General features: G+C 37.6%; 2 protein-coding genes across 2 annotated transcripts; both read right to left on the bottom strand.

The window, feature by feature from the left end:
- Positions 1 to 2,070: 2,070 nt before the first annotated feature.
- On the bottom strand, positions 2,071 to 5,615 carry ubc (ubiquitin C). Its single transcript, XM_082157385.1, has 2 exons — positions 5,471 to 5,615; positions 2,071 to 3,776 (listed from the first exon to the last, which is right to left on the bottom strand). The coding sequence occupies exon 2, from the start codon at positions 3,767 to 3,769 to the stop codon at positions 2,168 to 2,170; it is 1,602 nt and encodes a 533-aa protein (XP_082013511.1). The 5' UTR covers positions 3,770 to 3,776; positions 5,471 to 5,615; the 3' UTR covers positions 2,071 to 2,167.
- Positions 5,616 to 5,872: 257 nt separating this feature from the next.
- On the bottom strand, positions 5,873 to 12,789 carry tpst2 (tyrosylprotein sulfotransferase 2). The gene is made up of 6 exons (XM_082157386.1): positions 12,531 to 12,789; positions 11,696 to 12,199; positions 10,043 to 10,360; positions 8,684 to 8,882; positions 6,993 to 7,043; positions 5,873 to 6,460 (listed from the first exon to the last, which is right to left on the bottom strand). The coding sequence occupies exons 2-6, from the start codon at positions 12,193 to 12,195 to the stop codon at positions 6,422 to 6,424; spliced, it is 1,107 nt and encodes a 368-aa protein (XP_082013512.1). The 5' UTR covers positions 12,196 to 12,199; positions 12,531 to 12,789; the 3' UTR covers positions 5,873 to 6,421.
- Positions 12,790 to 14,720: the final 1,931 nt, after the last annotated feature.

Here is a 14,720-nt window from a genome sequence, read left to right as displayed (position 1 = left end):
TCTCTCTTTTTGTGTGTGTGTGTGGCAGTGGTGGTATTCAGGGACCTATATATTAAAACTTTCTCTGAGTAGGAAGGTAAAGCATGTACCGAGGGCACGGTACCACCCTTTACTCATTTTAAGACTCTTTTTTAAAACATTAAAGTATCAGACTGTTCAGGTAAAATCAGTTAAGTTAAGACACTGACATACGTGACACACCGGTATATAATTAGGGCGTCCGATCTGAACGTTGCCAAATAAAAGCATTCACACGTCACAAAGGAGTTTCATGTTTCAGTGGCTTCTCGGGATTCTCTTGGTGTGCCAGTCAGTGCAAGTCTAACTTCGACGAATCCGTCAAACTGAAACTTTCACCTCATTTGACATTTTGTACTATAATACTGTGAAATGTCAATCAGGTTGGAGGCGAAACATCATCAAAAGAGCTTTTTATAAGAGGCCATTCATGTGATTTTTTTATTTCTAATCTAACACAAATCAGGACTGCATGGAACCTAGGAAACAAGAACACTTTTTGGGCCCTAAAGAGCATGACAAATATGACAAACCACAAATTATAAATGATATTTGCAAGTGCATAGAAATCTATCTGTGTATTTAGTGAATTAAATGTTCTGAAAACACATGACACTGTGATGTGAATAGTGTCTAAATGTCCTTTTGTAACTAACCTTATATATTGACACAAGAAATGTGTTGAATTTAGACAAATGTAAAATCAGTCACACAAGAACACTCATCAGACCAGCTGAATCTGACTTTTTAAACATTACAATATGACATTCTTCACTGAACATTTAACAGGCCAACATCAACAGCTTTATCTATTGCTTTTAATAAGTGCAGTTGTTTTCGCTGAGCTGTTAAAGGCTTGTTTATCATTTATGCAATATGTTCAGAAGACCAGATGAGTATTTTTGTTAGGTATGGCTGGACTGATTTCTAGACTGATATCAGTATGGATTCTTTTCAAGACAATGCAGTAAGTAGCCAAGAGACATTTGTATGTGATTCCTAAAACAAAGATTGATTTGCATCTTTACGTAATACACAACTTTAGGTTGCTCAAGACGCAAGTGCTGCCGGTCAGTTTGAATGAAGAGTCTGCTACACTATTTGATGCCAAAAGAAACTGAATAGTAGCAAAACAAAGATATGTTAGATAATGGTTTATTTATGACCAACCCAATAATAAGCTGCAAGCTCTCTTGTGCAAAAAGTACCAAAAAAAAGTCAGCTACTCTTAAGGGCAAACTGTCTTTACTATATAGTTAAACTATTTAACAGTTGCCTTCAAACAACCCGGAAGGATTTTAAGTAGGGCACCTGCATTTACTATGATTTCATCATGACCCATTCGGCCATCATGACTCAAGGGTCAGACGAAAGACATTTAAAAGAGCCATAACAGACATGAGACCCCTCCAAAATATAAAGGCATTAAAAGGGGTCACGATGGCTAGCTTTTTTGCAAAGCCTCTGGTGACATCTTGCGGCTGGTTTTATAATTGCAGCGTGCCATGGAGATGGTTATGACACAAGAGAAATATCAATGTTTTAGAACAGGGCTTTTCAGTCTTTATGCCATGGATCCCTAAAGATGATCACCCTTGTTATGAAGAAACCAATCCTAAAATTTAAGGTATATTTTTTATAATAGAATACTCAAATCCTCATACAGTAACAAACTTTTAATTGTATTTTGTATATTTAAATTGACTAGTAATATTTTTATTTTAATCAAATTTAACATAGCATTTTTCACCACTAGACCAAAGTGTGAAAACCCCTGTAAGTAGATAAAACATGTGAAATTCCCTTAAGACATTGGAAGAACCACTTTTAGTTTTAGATTTGAGGGTTAACCTTTCTTGTGTCCCAAAAAAGTACATTAAGTGCACCTTCTACACAATTAAATACTATGAGCATAGTCACTGACCATTACATTTTTTTTTTTACTTTAAACCATTAAAAATGCCTATAAATCAATTTTAATCCCAACATGTAAACATTATGTAATATATTAAAGAATTTTGTAAATGACTCAAGAGATGACAGACAGCAAACTCAGGAATGCCAGAACTTTATTGAATGATTAAGATGAACAAAGGAAATGGTAATTGGTCTGATAATTTTCAAGACTTATATATTAAACTTAAGCATATTAATTGCCCCCACGGAGACGCAGAACAAGATGGAGGGTGGACTCCTTCTGGATGTTGTAGTCGGACAGCGTGCGTCCATCTTCCAGCTGTTTACCGGCGAAGATCAGACGCTGCTGGTCAGGAGGAATGCCTTCCTTGTCCTGGATCTTGGCCTTGACGTTCTCAATGGTGTCACTTGGTTCCACCTCAAGAGTGATGGTCTTGCCAGTCAAGGTCTTTACGAAGATCTGCATACCACCTCTGAGGCGGAGCACCAGATGAAGGGTGGACTCCTTCTGGATGTTGTAGTCGGACAGTGTGCGTCCATCTTCCAGCTGTTTTCCAGCGAAGATCAGACGCTGCTGGTCAGGAGGAATGCCTTCCTTGTCCTGGATCTTGGCCTTGACGTTCTCAATGGTGTCGCTGGGCTCAACCTCAAGAGTGATGGTCTTGCCAGTCAGGGTCTTTACGAAGATCTGCATACCACCTCTGAGGCGGAGCACAAGATGGAGGGTGGACTCTTTCTGGATGTTGTAGTCGGACAACGTGCGTCCATCTTCCAGCTGTTTACCGGCGAAGATCAGACGCTGCTGGTCAGGAGGAATGCCTTCCTTGTCCTGGATCTTGGCCTTGACGTTCTCAATGGTGTCACTTGGTTCCACCTCAAGAGTGATGGTCTTGCCAGTCAGGGTCTTTACGAAGATCTGCATACCACCTCTGAGGCGGAGCACAAGATGGAGGGTGGACTCTTTCTGGATGTTGTAGTCGGACAGTGTGCGTCCATCTTCCAACTGTTTGCCAGCGAAGATCAGACGCTGCTGGTCAGGAGGAATGCCTTCCTTGTCCTGGATCTTGGCCTTGACGTTCTCAATGGTGTCGCTGGGCTCAACCTCAAGAGTGATGGTCTTGCCAGTCAGGGTCTTTACGAAGATCTGCATACCACCTCTGAGGCGGAGCACAAGATGGAGGGTGGACTCTTTCTGGATGTTGTAGTCGGACAGTGTGCGTCCATCTTCCAACTGTTTGCCAGCGAAGATCAGACGCTGCTGGTCAGGAGGAATGCCTTCCTTGTCCTGGATCTTGGCCTTGACGTTCTCAATGGTGTCACTGGGCTCAACCTCAAGAGTGATGGTCTTGCCAGTCAGGGTCTTTACGAAGATCTGCATACCACCTCTGAGGCGGAGCACAAGATGGAGGGTGGACTCCTTCTGGATGTTGTAGTCGGACAGTGTGCGTCCATCTTCCAGCTGTTTGCCAGCGAAGATCAGACGCTGCTGGTCAGGAGGAATGCCTTCCTTGTCCTGGATCTTGGCCTTGACGTTCTCAATGGTGTCACTTGGTTCCACCTCAAGAGTGATGGTCTTGCCAGTCAGGGTCTTTACGAAGATCTGCATACCACCTCTGAGGCGGAGCACCAGATGAAGGGTGGACTCTTTCTGGATGTTGTAGTCGGACAGTGTGCGTCCATCTTCCAACTGTTTACCGGCGAAGATCAGACGCTGCTGGTCAGGAGGAATGCCTTCCTTGTCCTGGATCTTAGCCTTGACATTCTCAATGGTGTCGCTGGGCTCAACCTCAAGAGTGATGGTCTTGCCAGTCAGCGTCTTCACAAAGATCTGCATCTTTACGCTAGAAAGCAAACAAATGTAAATTAATTTCAGCATATATTGCATTAGTGAATGCCATGCACTTGTCAGTAAAAATAGTTGCTTGTCCGGACAAACAGGATTTTTGGTGCAAATAATTTATTGTGACGCAATATTCTGTGTTCTATCAGCTTCGAAATACAAAAATCTGCATTTGCGATCATTTACCCCCTTAATCTTGTAAAGACTATGCATCATTTAAAATTCTTAAATTTGACTAATAACTTCAATTAGAATAACAAGACACTATATGGCTGTTACCCATCAAATTAAATCACTTGCACTGAAAAATTACAACTGCATTAAATAAAATGTTATGAGATGGTTTTAAATATACAAATAAGTGTTGGGTGGGAGGGGGGATTTGACTTTTAAACATTAAATTAAACCGCCAGTAGGTCACAGTCAGTGACCTGAGAATTCATATTCTGAACTGTTTGAATGAGAAAGTCATTCAAACAATTCAGAATATGGCAGTGGTTTATGAATAGGTCACTGAATCTTTGACAACCAATTTGTTCAAAATGCAGAATCAATAAGTAATGAAACACAGATGAGTGTAGCTGTGAGATGAGCTAAGGTTCTGCGGTGATGTTTATTTTGATATTTTTGCTACTGAAATAGAACTCAATATTTAATTAATTTAAGTGACATTAATATTAAAGTACTTTATTGAACTGTTATATGAAATCAGTAATTGAAGACAGCAATCTTGGCTGTGTGATGTTGCCCAACTATCATGTTATAAATATATATTTTTTTTTTTCACAGTATATCGTTAGTAACTGAGTTTGTGCTGCGCTCATTGGTTTCATTTCTCCTTGAGAGGGCGCGCGCCTCAACAACTCAACATTATGTTACCGTCAGTACGTACATTATATATATTATCCACCATTAATTGGCTCTTACACTAAACCTAATAAAATCAGAACCATTCTCGCGTTTCGGTGATGCCCTAGTTATGTTGTTATTGACGTTTGAATCAGGCTAACTCTTTCACTCAACCCTTCAAAAAAAATAAATCTAACTTGTCGTGGACAAGCGTTAATGTGGAGCACTGAAAATCCTGACATTTAGGATCGTTAGACAAGCCCAGAATTCTCTAGAAGGTTACTCATAATAAAAGAAACAAACAAGGTAGGTGTGTTCACAGCCCTACTGCTGACACAGCTGCGAGTCAGGTTTAACAAATGGGCGATTGAAAACAAAATGGCGACATTAACAGAAAATGGCCAGAATAAATAAGTAGATTACAGAAACATACATATTAATACGAGCTATAATTCGATGGGAGAAATAGTTTAATAACGTGTCGACGACTGACAAACGTTTTAAACGCAGATGAATTCAGATATTCGATGACCTCACCGCCCTATTTTGCGGCCTAATTCGCCGCCAATACTGAATGCGAACAAAATATACATAATCCATCGACGAACATCATTTAAACACTTAACCACATTGAATAACAAAAAAAAAAGGAAACTAAATCACAAAGAACATACAAATTTGGTCCTGAGAAACCACCAGGCCGGCTAGCATAAAAGCTACCGCGTTAGCTTTTCCGAAAATATCCGTATATATATTCGACAAAGACCTCAAATCAAAACAAAATTCTGTTGTTTTTAAGCAGTGATATACCTGGCGTCGTTTGCGTATATTTTACTTAATACTTACAAACAAATGTTCTTTTCTTGAGGAGCACGGAGTTTATGAGTCTCTTTCCTTTCGTCACAGGAGCGAATCTAACTGTTCAAAACAAAAGATCCGGGTTTTTATACACAACGCGCTGTATCCTTCCGCCGCTACGCCCAGCGCACTATTTAAAAAACTGCAGCTATTAAATTTGAAAACTTGGTTTTCTGGGAATCAATAACATATGTGTTATGCTGAACATATACCAATATGCATTTTATACATTAGTTTTGTGGACGTAAAACAGATCTGTTCATTTGTTGTGATCGTGGGGGTTGGGGGACCGGCGGAGTGATATGATTTTCTGCACACGGTTGGCCTTGATCAAATGTTTTGAGATCGAGATAATGTCACATATAGGCTTCAAAATAACACATTGCTCGATTTCTATGAAATATTTTTATTGAAACAATGCACTTTTACAAACACTGAGGTAAATAGGTTCATTTTGGCAATGGCTCCATTTAATAATATCTAGGTCAAGAAAATGAACGCTGGCACATAGCAACAGCATTCAGTGCGTCACCAAGCGCAACGTCACGTTTTTCTCATTTCCCAAAACAAGACACAAAATTGCAGTGTTTGTGAAGAGTGATGGTTGGCTTCCATCGATTAATACTCTTCCGAGAACATCAGGAAGTAAATATACCGTGCAGTATTAATGTTCTTTTTTAAGACTTACATCAGTAAATTGCATTACAACATGTGGTACTTATTAAGATTTAGTCACTTGATTCTCTTAATGATTCTGGTGATTTCAAAATAAGGCAGTTCAGGTGACACAGGGATATAACCACAGTTATTGCATTATAATGTTATTGCTCATCAGGTTGCTCTCTATCATGTGAAAGGCCTCCAAGGTGTATGGCACAAAATGGTCAAGTTATCCAAAGCTGAACACAAGAACATATTGCAATCAATGCAGAACTCTGTTCAGTTTCTTCCTCCTTTAGAATTTATCTTTGGAGATACCTGTCAAAAGAAAGAAACGTTTTAAAAATGAGCATGGTTAATGCAAAACAACTAAAGACAGTGGCCTATAATCATAATATATAGGCTAGTTACACAGTGCCCACAGAAAGTATTGGGACATATAGGCCTAATATAATTGCTTTAGACAACAAAACACCAAATCAAGTGGCATCTGCACATAAGCGATGCTAGAAATTTTCTACAACTAACTTCTGCCAGTTTTGCAATGACTTTATATCAACTAAAACCAATTAAACCTAGTAGCATAACCACACATGTAGTTCACCTTAACTGTTCTACTAACTTTTGACAGAAAGTGTCCAAAAGCATATACAATTTTTTTTTATTTCAAACCTAACAAACATATTTATTTCAACAGTTTAGCCTGAAATGTGTGCTTGTGTGCTTTCTTTCAAATAAATGACACTTGCTTTAATGTTTGTCATCCGACTTAATGACATTCAGACATTTTGTGTTTCAAAAATAGTTTTTGGGGCCAAAGTATGTTAAACAATCAAAAGCATGCACTTACTTGTGCCCATCTTTTCAGGCTTCTAGGAGTTTTAAAATCTCCTCTCAATACCTAAGAAAAAACATGGAAAAAATGGAAATGACTTTATTACATTTACAAAAAACTACACTTCAAAAAGGGTTTTTCTCTCTCTCGCAGTGATGCCATAGAAGAATAATTTTTGTTCCTGGAAGAACCTTTTAGTTTTTAAAATAACCTTTTTTTTTTCTTAGAGTAAAAGACATTTTAAAAATCTAAAGAACCATTTTCCACTAAAAATAACCTTTTGTGTCATGGCTGTTCTTCATGGAACCAGATGCTGTTACATCGTTAAATGATGATCGTAAACTGCTTGAGTGATGACACTGACACAAGCATTTTCACATGGCAGCTTTACTGTCTCGTTCACTATGTATACAGGAGACACACTGAGTTGTTCTGTGCATGTACAATACAACAGGGAACCAGTACGGAGTGTCGTAAGGACAAAACATGCAACTCTTAGAATGCAATACACAACAAATGTCAATAAGAACCAGTGTTGGGTAGCTAACTACAAGCAGCGACGCTGCTAACGTAACTAGATTTTTCAGTAGTTTGACAGCAGCTCATTTACTTTTAAAACAGTGTAGCTTTTCCAGCAGCTAACTACTTTTTACAGCAAGTATGTAGTGCGAAAAAAAGCTATGTTTTACATTTTGACGAGCCTGCAAAGCATTGAAGTGTCATCGTCTTATAAGATCAGAACATTTTTGCAAACTAAAATTGTGCACATTATCGGTTCACTGAGAAGAGATCGTCTGATGATTATGTAAAGGACATGCAGTTGAGATTTCATATGAATCGACCTATGAAGGTGTGGAATAAATGTAATATGTTCTATATGTTTGCATTTTCTTATATTCATAGAATCTTAGAAACATGATGGTAATTAGATTAAGATACTAAAATGCACGAGGACTGCATTCTCTGCTACATTGATAGAACAAAGAACTGTTATTAACACTTATGAATGTATGATCTTGTATACGTGGCTTGACAAAAAGTAATGTGTGACTAATGTGTGACCGAGACACAGGGCCTCCACTCAAGGGTATAGCATATGATAAACAAGGCTAAACAATGTGTTAGTTATGGCTGAGTCATATCTTCATTTAGCCTATAGAAATAACCTTGGGGGAGTCAGGACTATAAAGACGGAAGGATGCCCTCCTCTCATTGTCGCACTCTGCAGCCACTCTGTATGACTGTATGATTGCTGACCTTTCCTGGCAAGGGAATAATCTTCAAAGACAATTGTTACAGGTTTGTCTCTTATTCAGTAATAGAAAATTGTTTTGCCACCACAAAGGTTACACTGTTGTATATACAGTAATTTATGCAAGCCAAAGATTAAACCGTGTCTGTGTCGAAGACTTCAAGCACATACTGGTGAATAATAGCCTTTTTAAATTGATTAATTGTCCTGCTTTATTGCATTCTATATCAAATGTCTATTTCCGATGTTATGATGACCCATCATAGTTTAATCTGTCCCGCCACAATTTTTGTAATCAACCCAAAAGATCACCAATGTCGTGTTTTGCACCATTGCTTTGGCAAAGTATCTGTCAACCGAAAAGAAACTCAAAACACTTATAGTGTAGCAACTCTGATCTTTGAGTTTCACTGAATTAACTGAAATGCACATATTCTGTGTTATTTGCACATACCCTTTGAGTATTGTTGATCACTTCGGGATCTGGAGGGCCATAGTCTGGGGGATTGGCGTTGGGGTTGTAGCCCAGTTTACGGAGCATTGGAGCGATGTTCTCCATGTCCACCTGGACTTCTGCTGGGATGTGGCCAACCCATCGTGTGAGAGCTTCCAGGTTAACTGGTTTGATCACCTGATCCGTGGAGCGTTCGGTTCTTAAAAACATAGCGAGAAGTGAGTATTGACAAGAAACAGAAGAAGGCCGAAAAAACAGGAATAGGCAACGTCGGTCCTGGAGTGCCGCCGTCCTACAGAGTTTAGCTCCTCCAAGCCTTATCAAACACACCTGAACAAGCTAATCACTAAGGGTACGTTTACACGACAACGATATGCTTAAAACTGAGAAGTTTTTCCTTTGAGTTTTCCATTTACAGACGAAACCATTGTCAAAACGATCCCCATTCACACAGATCCGCGTAATCCACGACTAAAAGCGCTGTATTTGCTGCCAGGCCATTAGATGGCGATGAAACACTATATACTGACACGTAATAATATGCATTTGCATGACGTCATCATCTTCAGAGATTCGCGTTTTTGTTCTTAACACGGAGACCGTTTTCAAAAACGTCCACTTTGAAACCCGTTTTCAAAAGTTTGCGTTTTCAGGCACCCAAAACGCTGTTGTCGTGTGAATGCACGGCTAAAACGCATAAAAAGTGGTGTCGTGTAAACAGTCTCTAAGGCTGTGTCCGAAATCTCCCACTATACCCATGGGCACTATTTGCGAGGACAGCCATTTGTAGTGGAAACCATGTACAACTGATGTACGCTCAACAGCAAGAGAATACCCATAATGCACTGTGATGTTCACATCAAATGAATTCCCGCATCTCGCCAGTAGATGGCACCGCAGCTGAATAATCCATCCATTTTCCAAACCGCAGGTCCAATGTGGGTACAGCGTAATATCATACAGGTATAAATTCCTTTTTAATTGATTATTAAATTGTTTAATTAAGGTTTATACATGCTATTTTCCATGACAGAGTTGAAGATAAATCTTTTCATTACTACTGGAGCTGCCAGTTTGCTGAGTTTCAAATGATTATTAAACCACATGCACAATCTATGCAAAAGCAGCAGCCGAAAAATTTCACTCACTCGTTTTCATTCACTCCTTCAAGTGGACTATATTAGTGGACGTATAGGGAATAGTAATTCAGGGTATAGGGGACTATTTCGAACACAGCCAAAGGCTACAGGCAGGTGAGTTTTTTTTTCAGGGTTGGAGCTAAACTCTGCAAGACAGCGGCACTCCAGGACCAATGGTACCTATCCTTGGCCTAAAACATGAAATGTAATTTCACCCTACCGAGATAGTGATACCCCTCCTGGCCGCCCGATGGCCTCCTCATGGTGAAGCACCCCTTCATGCCACGGGGTTTTGAGAAAATGGAGCACACGCTGCATGGTGGCTCGTGGCTGCAGCACCAGATCCTCGTAGCGGACTGCCATACACCGCCTTTGGCCTACAGCCATACACTGGGAGAGCATCACTTCAATTGCATTGCTCCATTTAGTCAGACAGTCCCTGTAGCTGGACAGGTTGAAGCCAGAGATAGTCACTCGTCTGGAGATCATAGAGTGAACTGATGCTCGACCATCTCTGAGCATTAGCAGGAATTTCGAGCTGAAAGGACAGATAAAATGCCATGAAAAAGATGAGAAATTGAAAGGATTTTTCTGCCATTTGAACAACAACAAAAGCAAAGCAATGATTTTAGACATTTGTCTATTTGAATATATTGACACAGAATTTCATCTCAGCACTTTTGATGAATGGCTATGCTATTTATTTTATATATATATTTACGCTATCAACATTTGTGAGATTTAGTCAGTCAAAACAGTTTTGAGTTAAATTGATTTTGTCTCTGGAAAATTGTGATCTAGGATTATGTATGTAGGATTATTGTATTGTTAATTGATTAATTAATGGGGTTATTATTCAGTATTTCCATGTATTAGATGTGCATATAAGACATCTTTGCTTTCATTATAATCTATAGGTTACTTGAGTGAAATCGTTCAATTTGCATTCATAGTGTTGCTATTATGTAATTTCTTCAATTAAAATATGGCCAATTAATTATGTAAATACCTTTCAGATGAATCTCTTTTACTGGGATTCTCATCAGTTATTCAATTATTCAACTAAATTGTCAAAATGTAATTTTAAATAGAATAGTTGATTTAGTAATAATATAGCCTATATATGTAGTGGGGTAAGATGGCCTCTTTGAATCATTTTACGTTTTGTTCTATAACATCTAAATTAGCAAAGGTTTCTATTTATTTCCTATAATAACACATTGGCTGATGCATCATCATCCTGCACATGCTAAACTTGTTTAGCATCTAAATATGTTACAATTTAAAAGTAAATGCACATTGTTCTTAAGGGGGCATCTTCTCGCATGTAACCCTAATATAGTCCAGTGATGAAGCTGATCATTACACCAGTCTTTAGTGTCACATGACCCTTCAAAAATCATTCTAATATGATGATTTGCTGCTCGAGAAACATTTCTTATTATAATCAATGGTGAAAGCCGTTGTGCTGCTTACCACAATATTTTTGGTGGATTCTTTGATGAACAGAAACTTAAAAAGAACAGCATTTACTTGAAATAATTATATATATTTTGGTTATAATGTGAAAGCCTTGACTGTCACTTTTGCTCAATTTAATGCATCACTGCTAATATATATATATATATATATATATATATATATATATATATATATATATATATATTATATATATATATATATATATATATATATTTTTTTTTTTTACCATATTAACCCCAAACTCTTGAATGGTGGTGTAATACAAAATATGCTTTTTATGTTGATTTAATCTTATCAAGCAAAATAAAATTAATAACTAATGCAAATGTCTTTGAGTAGAACTTTTTAATTAGCATAAAATAAAATAAATAAAATAATCCTCTAATCTTACTTGGGGAAAATGTTTGACAGATAAACTGCACTCTTCAGTGTAAAGGGGTCTTTATTGCACAGCACTCGTGCAGGTTCTCCGTGACGCGCGATGACCTCCAGGAGGAAGGCAGAGGTTGCAGCGTCCAGCATCTCCTGACTGACTCCCTCGTCCTCCAGAGCCCAGCGTTCCCCAGAGTCATGCCTTCCCCATGCCTGCCGCAGGGCCAGCATCCTGGGGATCACCCGCGTCTCCTCCCCGCAGCGGATGTCAGGGTGGGCGTCGAGCATGACACGCATCAGAGTGGTCCCTGATCGTGGAACACCACCCACAAACACCATTGGAGTGTTCTGATTATACCGATACTGTGTCTGGTTCCAGTTTCGAAACCCTATAGACACCATGTGAGTCCTGGGAAGCTCTCCGTGGCATGCCAGCACTCGATATAGAGTCCTAGTAAGAGTCCACGCTCCGATCACGGTTAGCAGGAGTACAACTGTCCGTTTGACTGACAACCGCATCACTCTGAGACATTGCAAGAGGAAAACATTTTTTAGTTTAAACACCGGGTTGACTGCACTTCCTCTGTTGGCTACTTCTGCAAATATTGTGTTGTTAACTGCGAGGTTACAGGAACTATGAGTGTCATTTATTAGATCTTATCTATGAATCACACGACATTCTTAAAAAATGACTTTTTTACATATTAAAAAAAAAAGTGAAAGTGGTTTATGAAACATGCGTGATATACACAGGAAATATGGAGCTGAAAAAAGATAATGCACTTATAAAGTGACATGATACGAGATGCATTAAACACGATACGCACAAGTCATTAAAGAAACTATTAACTCACCTTCACAAGAAAAACAATGAACATCGCATGATCTCCATGCGCTGAAGTGAAGGCAAATGGGCAGAATGCACAAAGAGGAAGTGAACGCAGTTTAGAAATAGGTTATCAGTCGAGATCTTTCCTGACAGCCACAAACAGTTCTCCTCTACCAAAGAACTTGCGTTGATGTCTTTTCCTGTGTCTCTAAACCTCAAAGGTGCTCAATCTGTGCTGAATGATAAAACGTGCAAATTTGATTGGAATGCATTCATTTAACACTTTCAAAAAACATTTAAAGGAAATGGGTGAAGTGAGAAATGAGAAAAGGTGTGAAACTTTGACTAGTAAATGTGGCATTTGCATGTAAGTAGGAGGCTGGATGTTTCCACTGCATTAGTGCTGACATCCCTTGCGAAAAAGAAGTTTATTCAAGTGTGCTATTAGTTCTTTTAAACTTAAAATAAGAAAGTATACTTTCAGTCTACTTTTTTTGTACTTCTCAGAAATATACTTCAAATTCCACTTAAGGATGCTGGACTTATACTGACAGAAAAGTCTAAGTGTATTTGGCATATATTGATCGAGATATAGGCCTACTTAAAAGTATAATTAAGTATTCTAAGTATACTTGGCTTGTACTTGTGTTTACTATTTTGATTGAGTAGCTTATTAATTTTTTTTTTTTTTTTTTACATAATATTACACACTGTCTTATAAACTAACATGTTCAATAGTAACAAGCTTTCGGGTGGAACAGCTTATAGAGTAAATAAAATAAGTATGGAACTGAACCTGATCTTGTACACAGCGATAATAATTCCCTTACGAAAAATAAGTTTATTCAAGTTGTCTATTAGTATACTTCTTTTCAACTAAAAAGAAGAAAGCATACTTTCAGTCTACATTTTATATACTTCTCAAAAATGTACTTAATGTACTTCTCAGAAATGTACTTAATTACACTTAAGTGTACTTGACTTACACTGAGAGAAAAGTCCAAGAATATTTGGCCTATACTTGTACTCAATCTTTTGATTGAGATATACTTAAAAGTTTAATTATTCAAAGTATACTTGGCTTGTAGTTGTGTTAACTCTTTTGATCGAGTAGCCTATTAAATATACTTTTTTTTTTACATAGTTTTTCATATACAGTCATATACAGTCTTATGAAACATTGTTTGAAAATATTGATTAAAATATTGATATAAAACAGATATGTTTTCTAATTCTGCGTATCTTAATTTTTAATTTATCTTAAAAATAAGATTAATCTTAATTTTTGTGTAGGCTAGTCCACTGGTAGTGTACATAGGAATTTACTTTAATTCTACTTTACTCTTTCCCCGCTTTTTGACTGAATTTTCCAGCTATCCATGTTTTCACTGTTATACGGTAGGGGGCGCTATGACACATCTGGTACAGAATCTCCGGATCAAAACACAGGAGAAGAAGAAGCTGACACAAATGATAGAAGATTGCTCACTCAAATGTAAAATAATGTGATCATCAAACATTAAACAGATTGTAAATTAAAACTGCTTAATGTTTCCAAATTAAATGAAGCGTAACCCATGAAGAGAAAACGACAGTGAAGCTTTGGGGGTGTAGGACTCGATCTCCATCTGTGATCAAGGCGTAGTCTTTGACAAAAATGTGATTTTCTCATCTTTTTTGTTTAAAATGTTGCCTTTATTTATGAAACTTACCAACATTCAAGTGTTGATAAAAAAGGATGCATGAAGCTAATAAAATGTTTTTCAAATTAAAGTACAGTTAAAGGTATTTTTCAAGTATAAAAAATAACATTTGAACATAGTAGTATAGGCCTACTACTGCAAGTGCAAAAATTATATATAAATAGTAAGCTATAAGTATAATGTTAAGTTCACTTAAAGAAAACTTGTAGTATAAAACTACTAAACTAGTAGTTTACTCAGAGTATACTTCAAAGTTGCTACAAGTATTAAAATAGTAAACTACTAGTATACCCATAAGTTCACTTGCAGTACAAGTGAGAAACGTAATTATGAACTAGTTGTGCACTTAAAGTTTACTACTGTTACACTTATAGTATACTTAAACATATACTTTTATATACTAAAAGTGGGCCAATTTAGTCCCAAGCGGTATTAAAATAGTACACTTACAAGTTTACTACTAGTACATATTGACATTAGTATACTTACTACATAATTTATACTTAAAAATA

Source organism: Leuciscus leuciscus (genome assembly GCF_965113295.1).
Source record: "Leuciscus leuciscus genome assembly, chromosome: 24".
NCBI lineage: Eukaryota > Metazoa > Chordata > Actinopteri > Cypriniformes > Leuciscidae > Leuciscus > Leuciscus leuciscus.
The sequence above is the reverse complement of the archived record's forward strand: the minus strand, read 5'-3'. Positions and strand labels throughout refer to the sequence as shown.

Excerpts from the sequence above, each read along its gene's own strand:
- tpst2 (XM_082157386.1), bottom strand. The coding sequence starts at position 12,195 with ATGCGGTTGTCAGTCAAACGGACAGTTGTACTCCTGCTAACCGTGATC. Across the intron at positions 10,361-11,695 it reads CTGTCAAACATTTTCCCCAA|CTCGAAATTCCTGCTAATGC; the intron begins GTAAGATTAGAG and ends CTGTCCTTTCAG. Across the intron at positions 6,461-6,992 it reads GCCTGAAAAGATGGGCACAA|GTATCTCCAAAGATAAATTC; the intron begins GTAAGTGCATGC and ends TTCTTTTGACAG.
- ubc (XM_082157385.1), bottom strand. The coding sequence starts at position 3,769 with ATGCAGATCTTTGTGAAGACGCTGACTGGCAAGACCATCACTCTTGAG.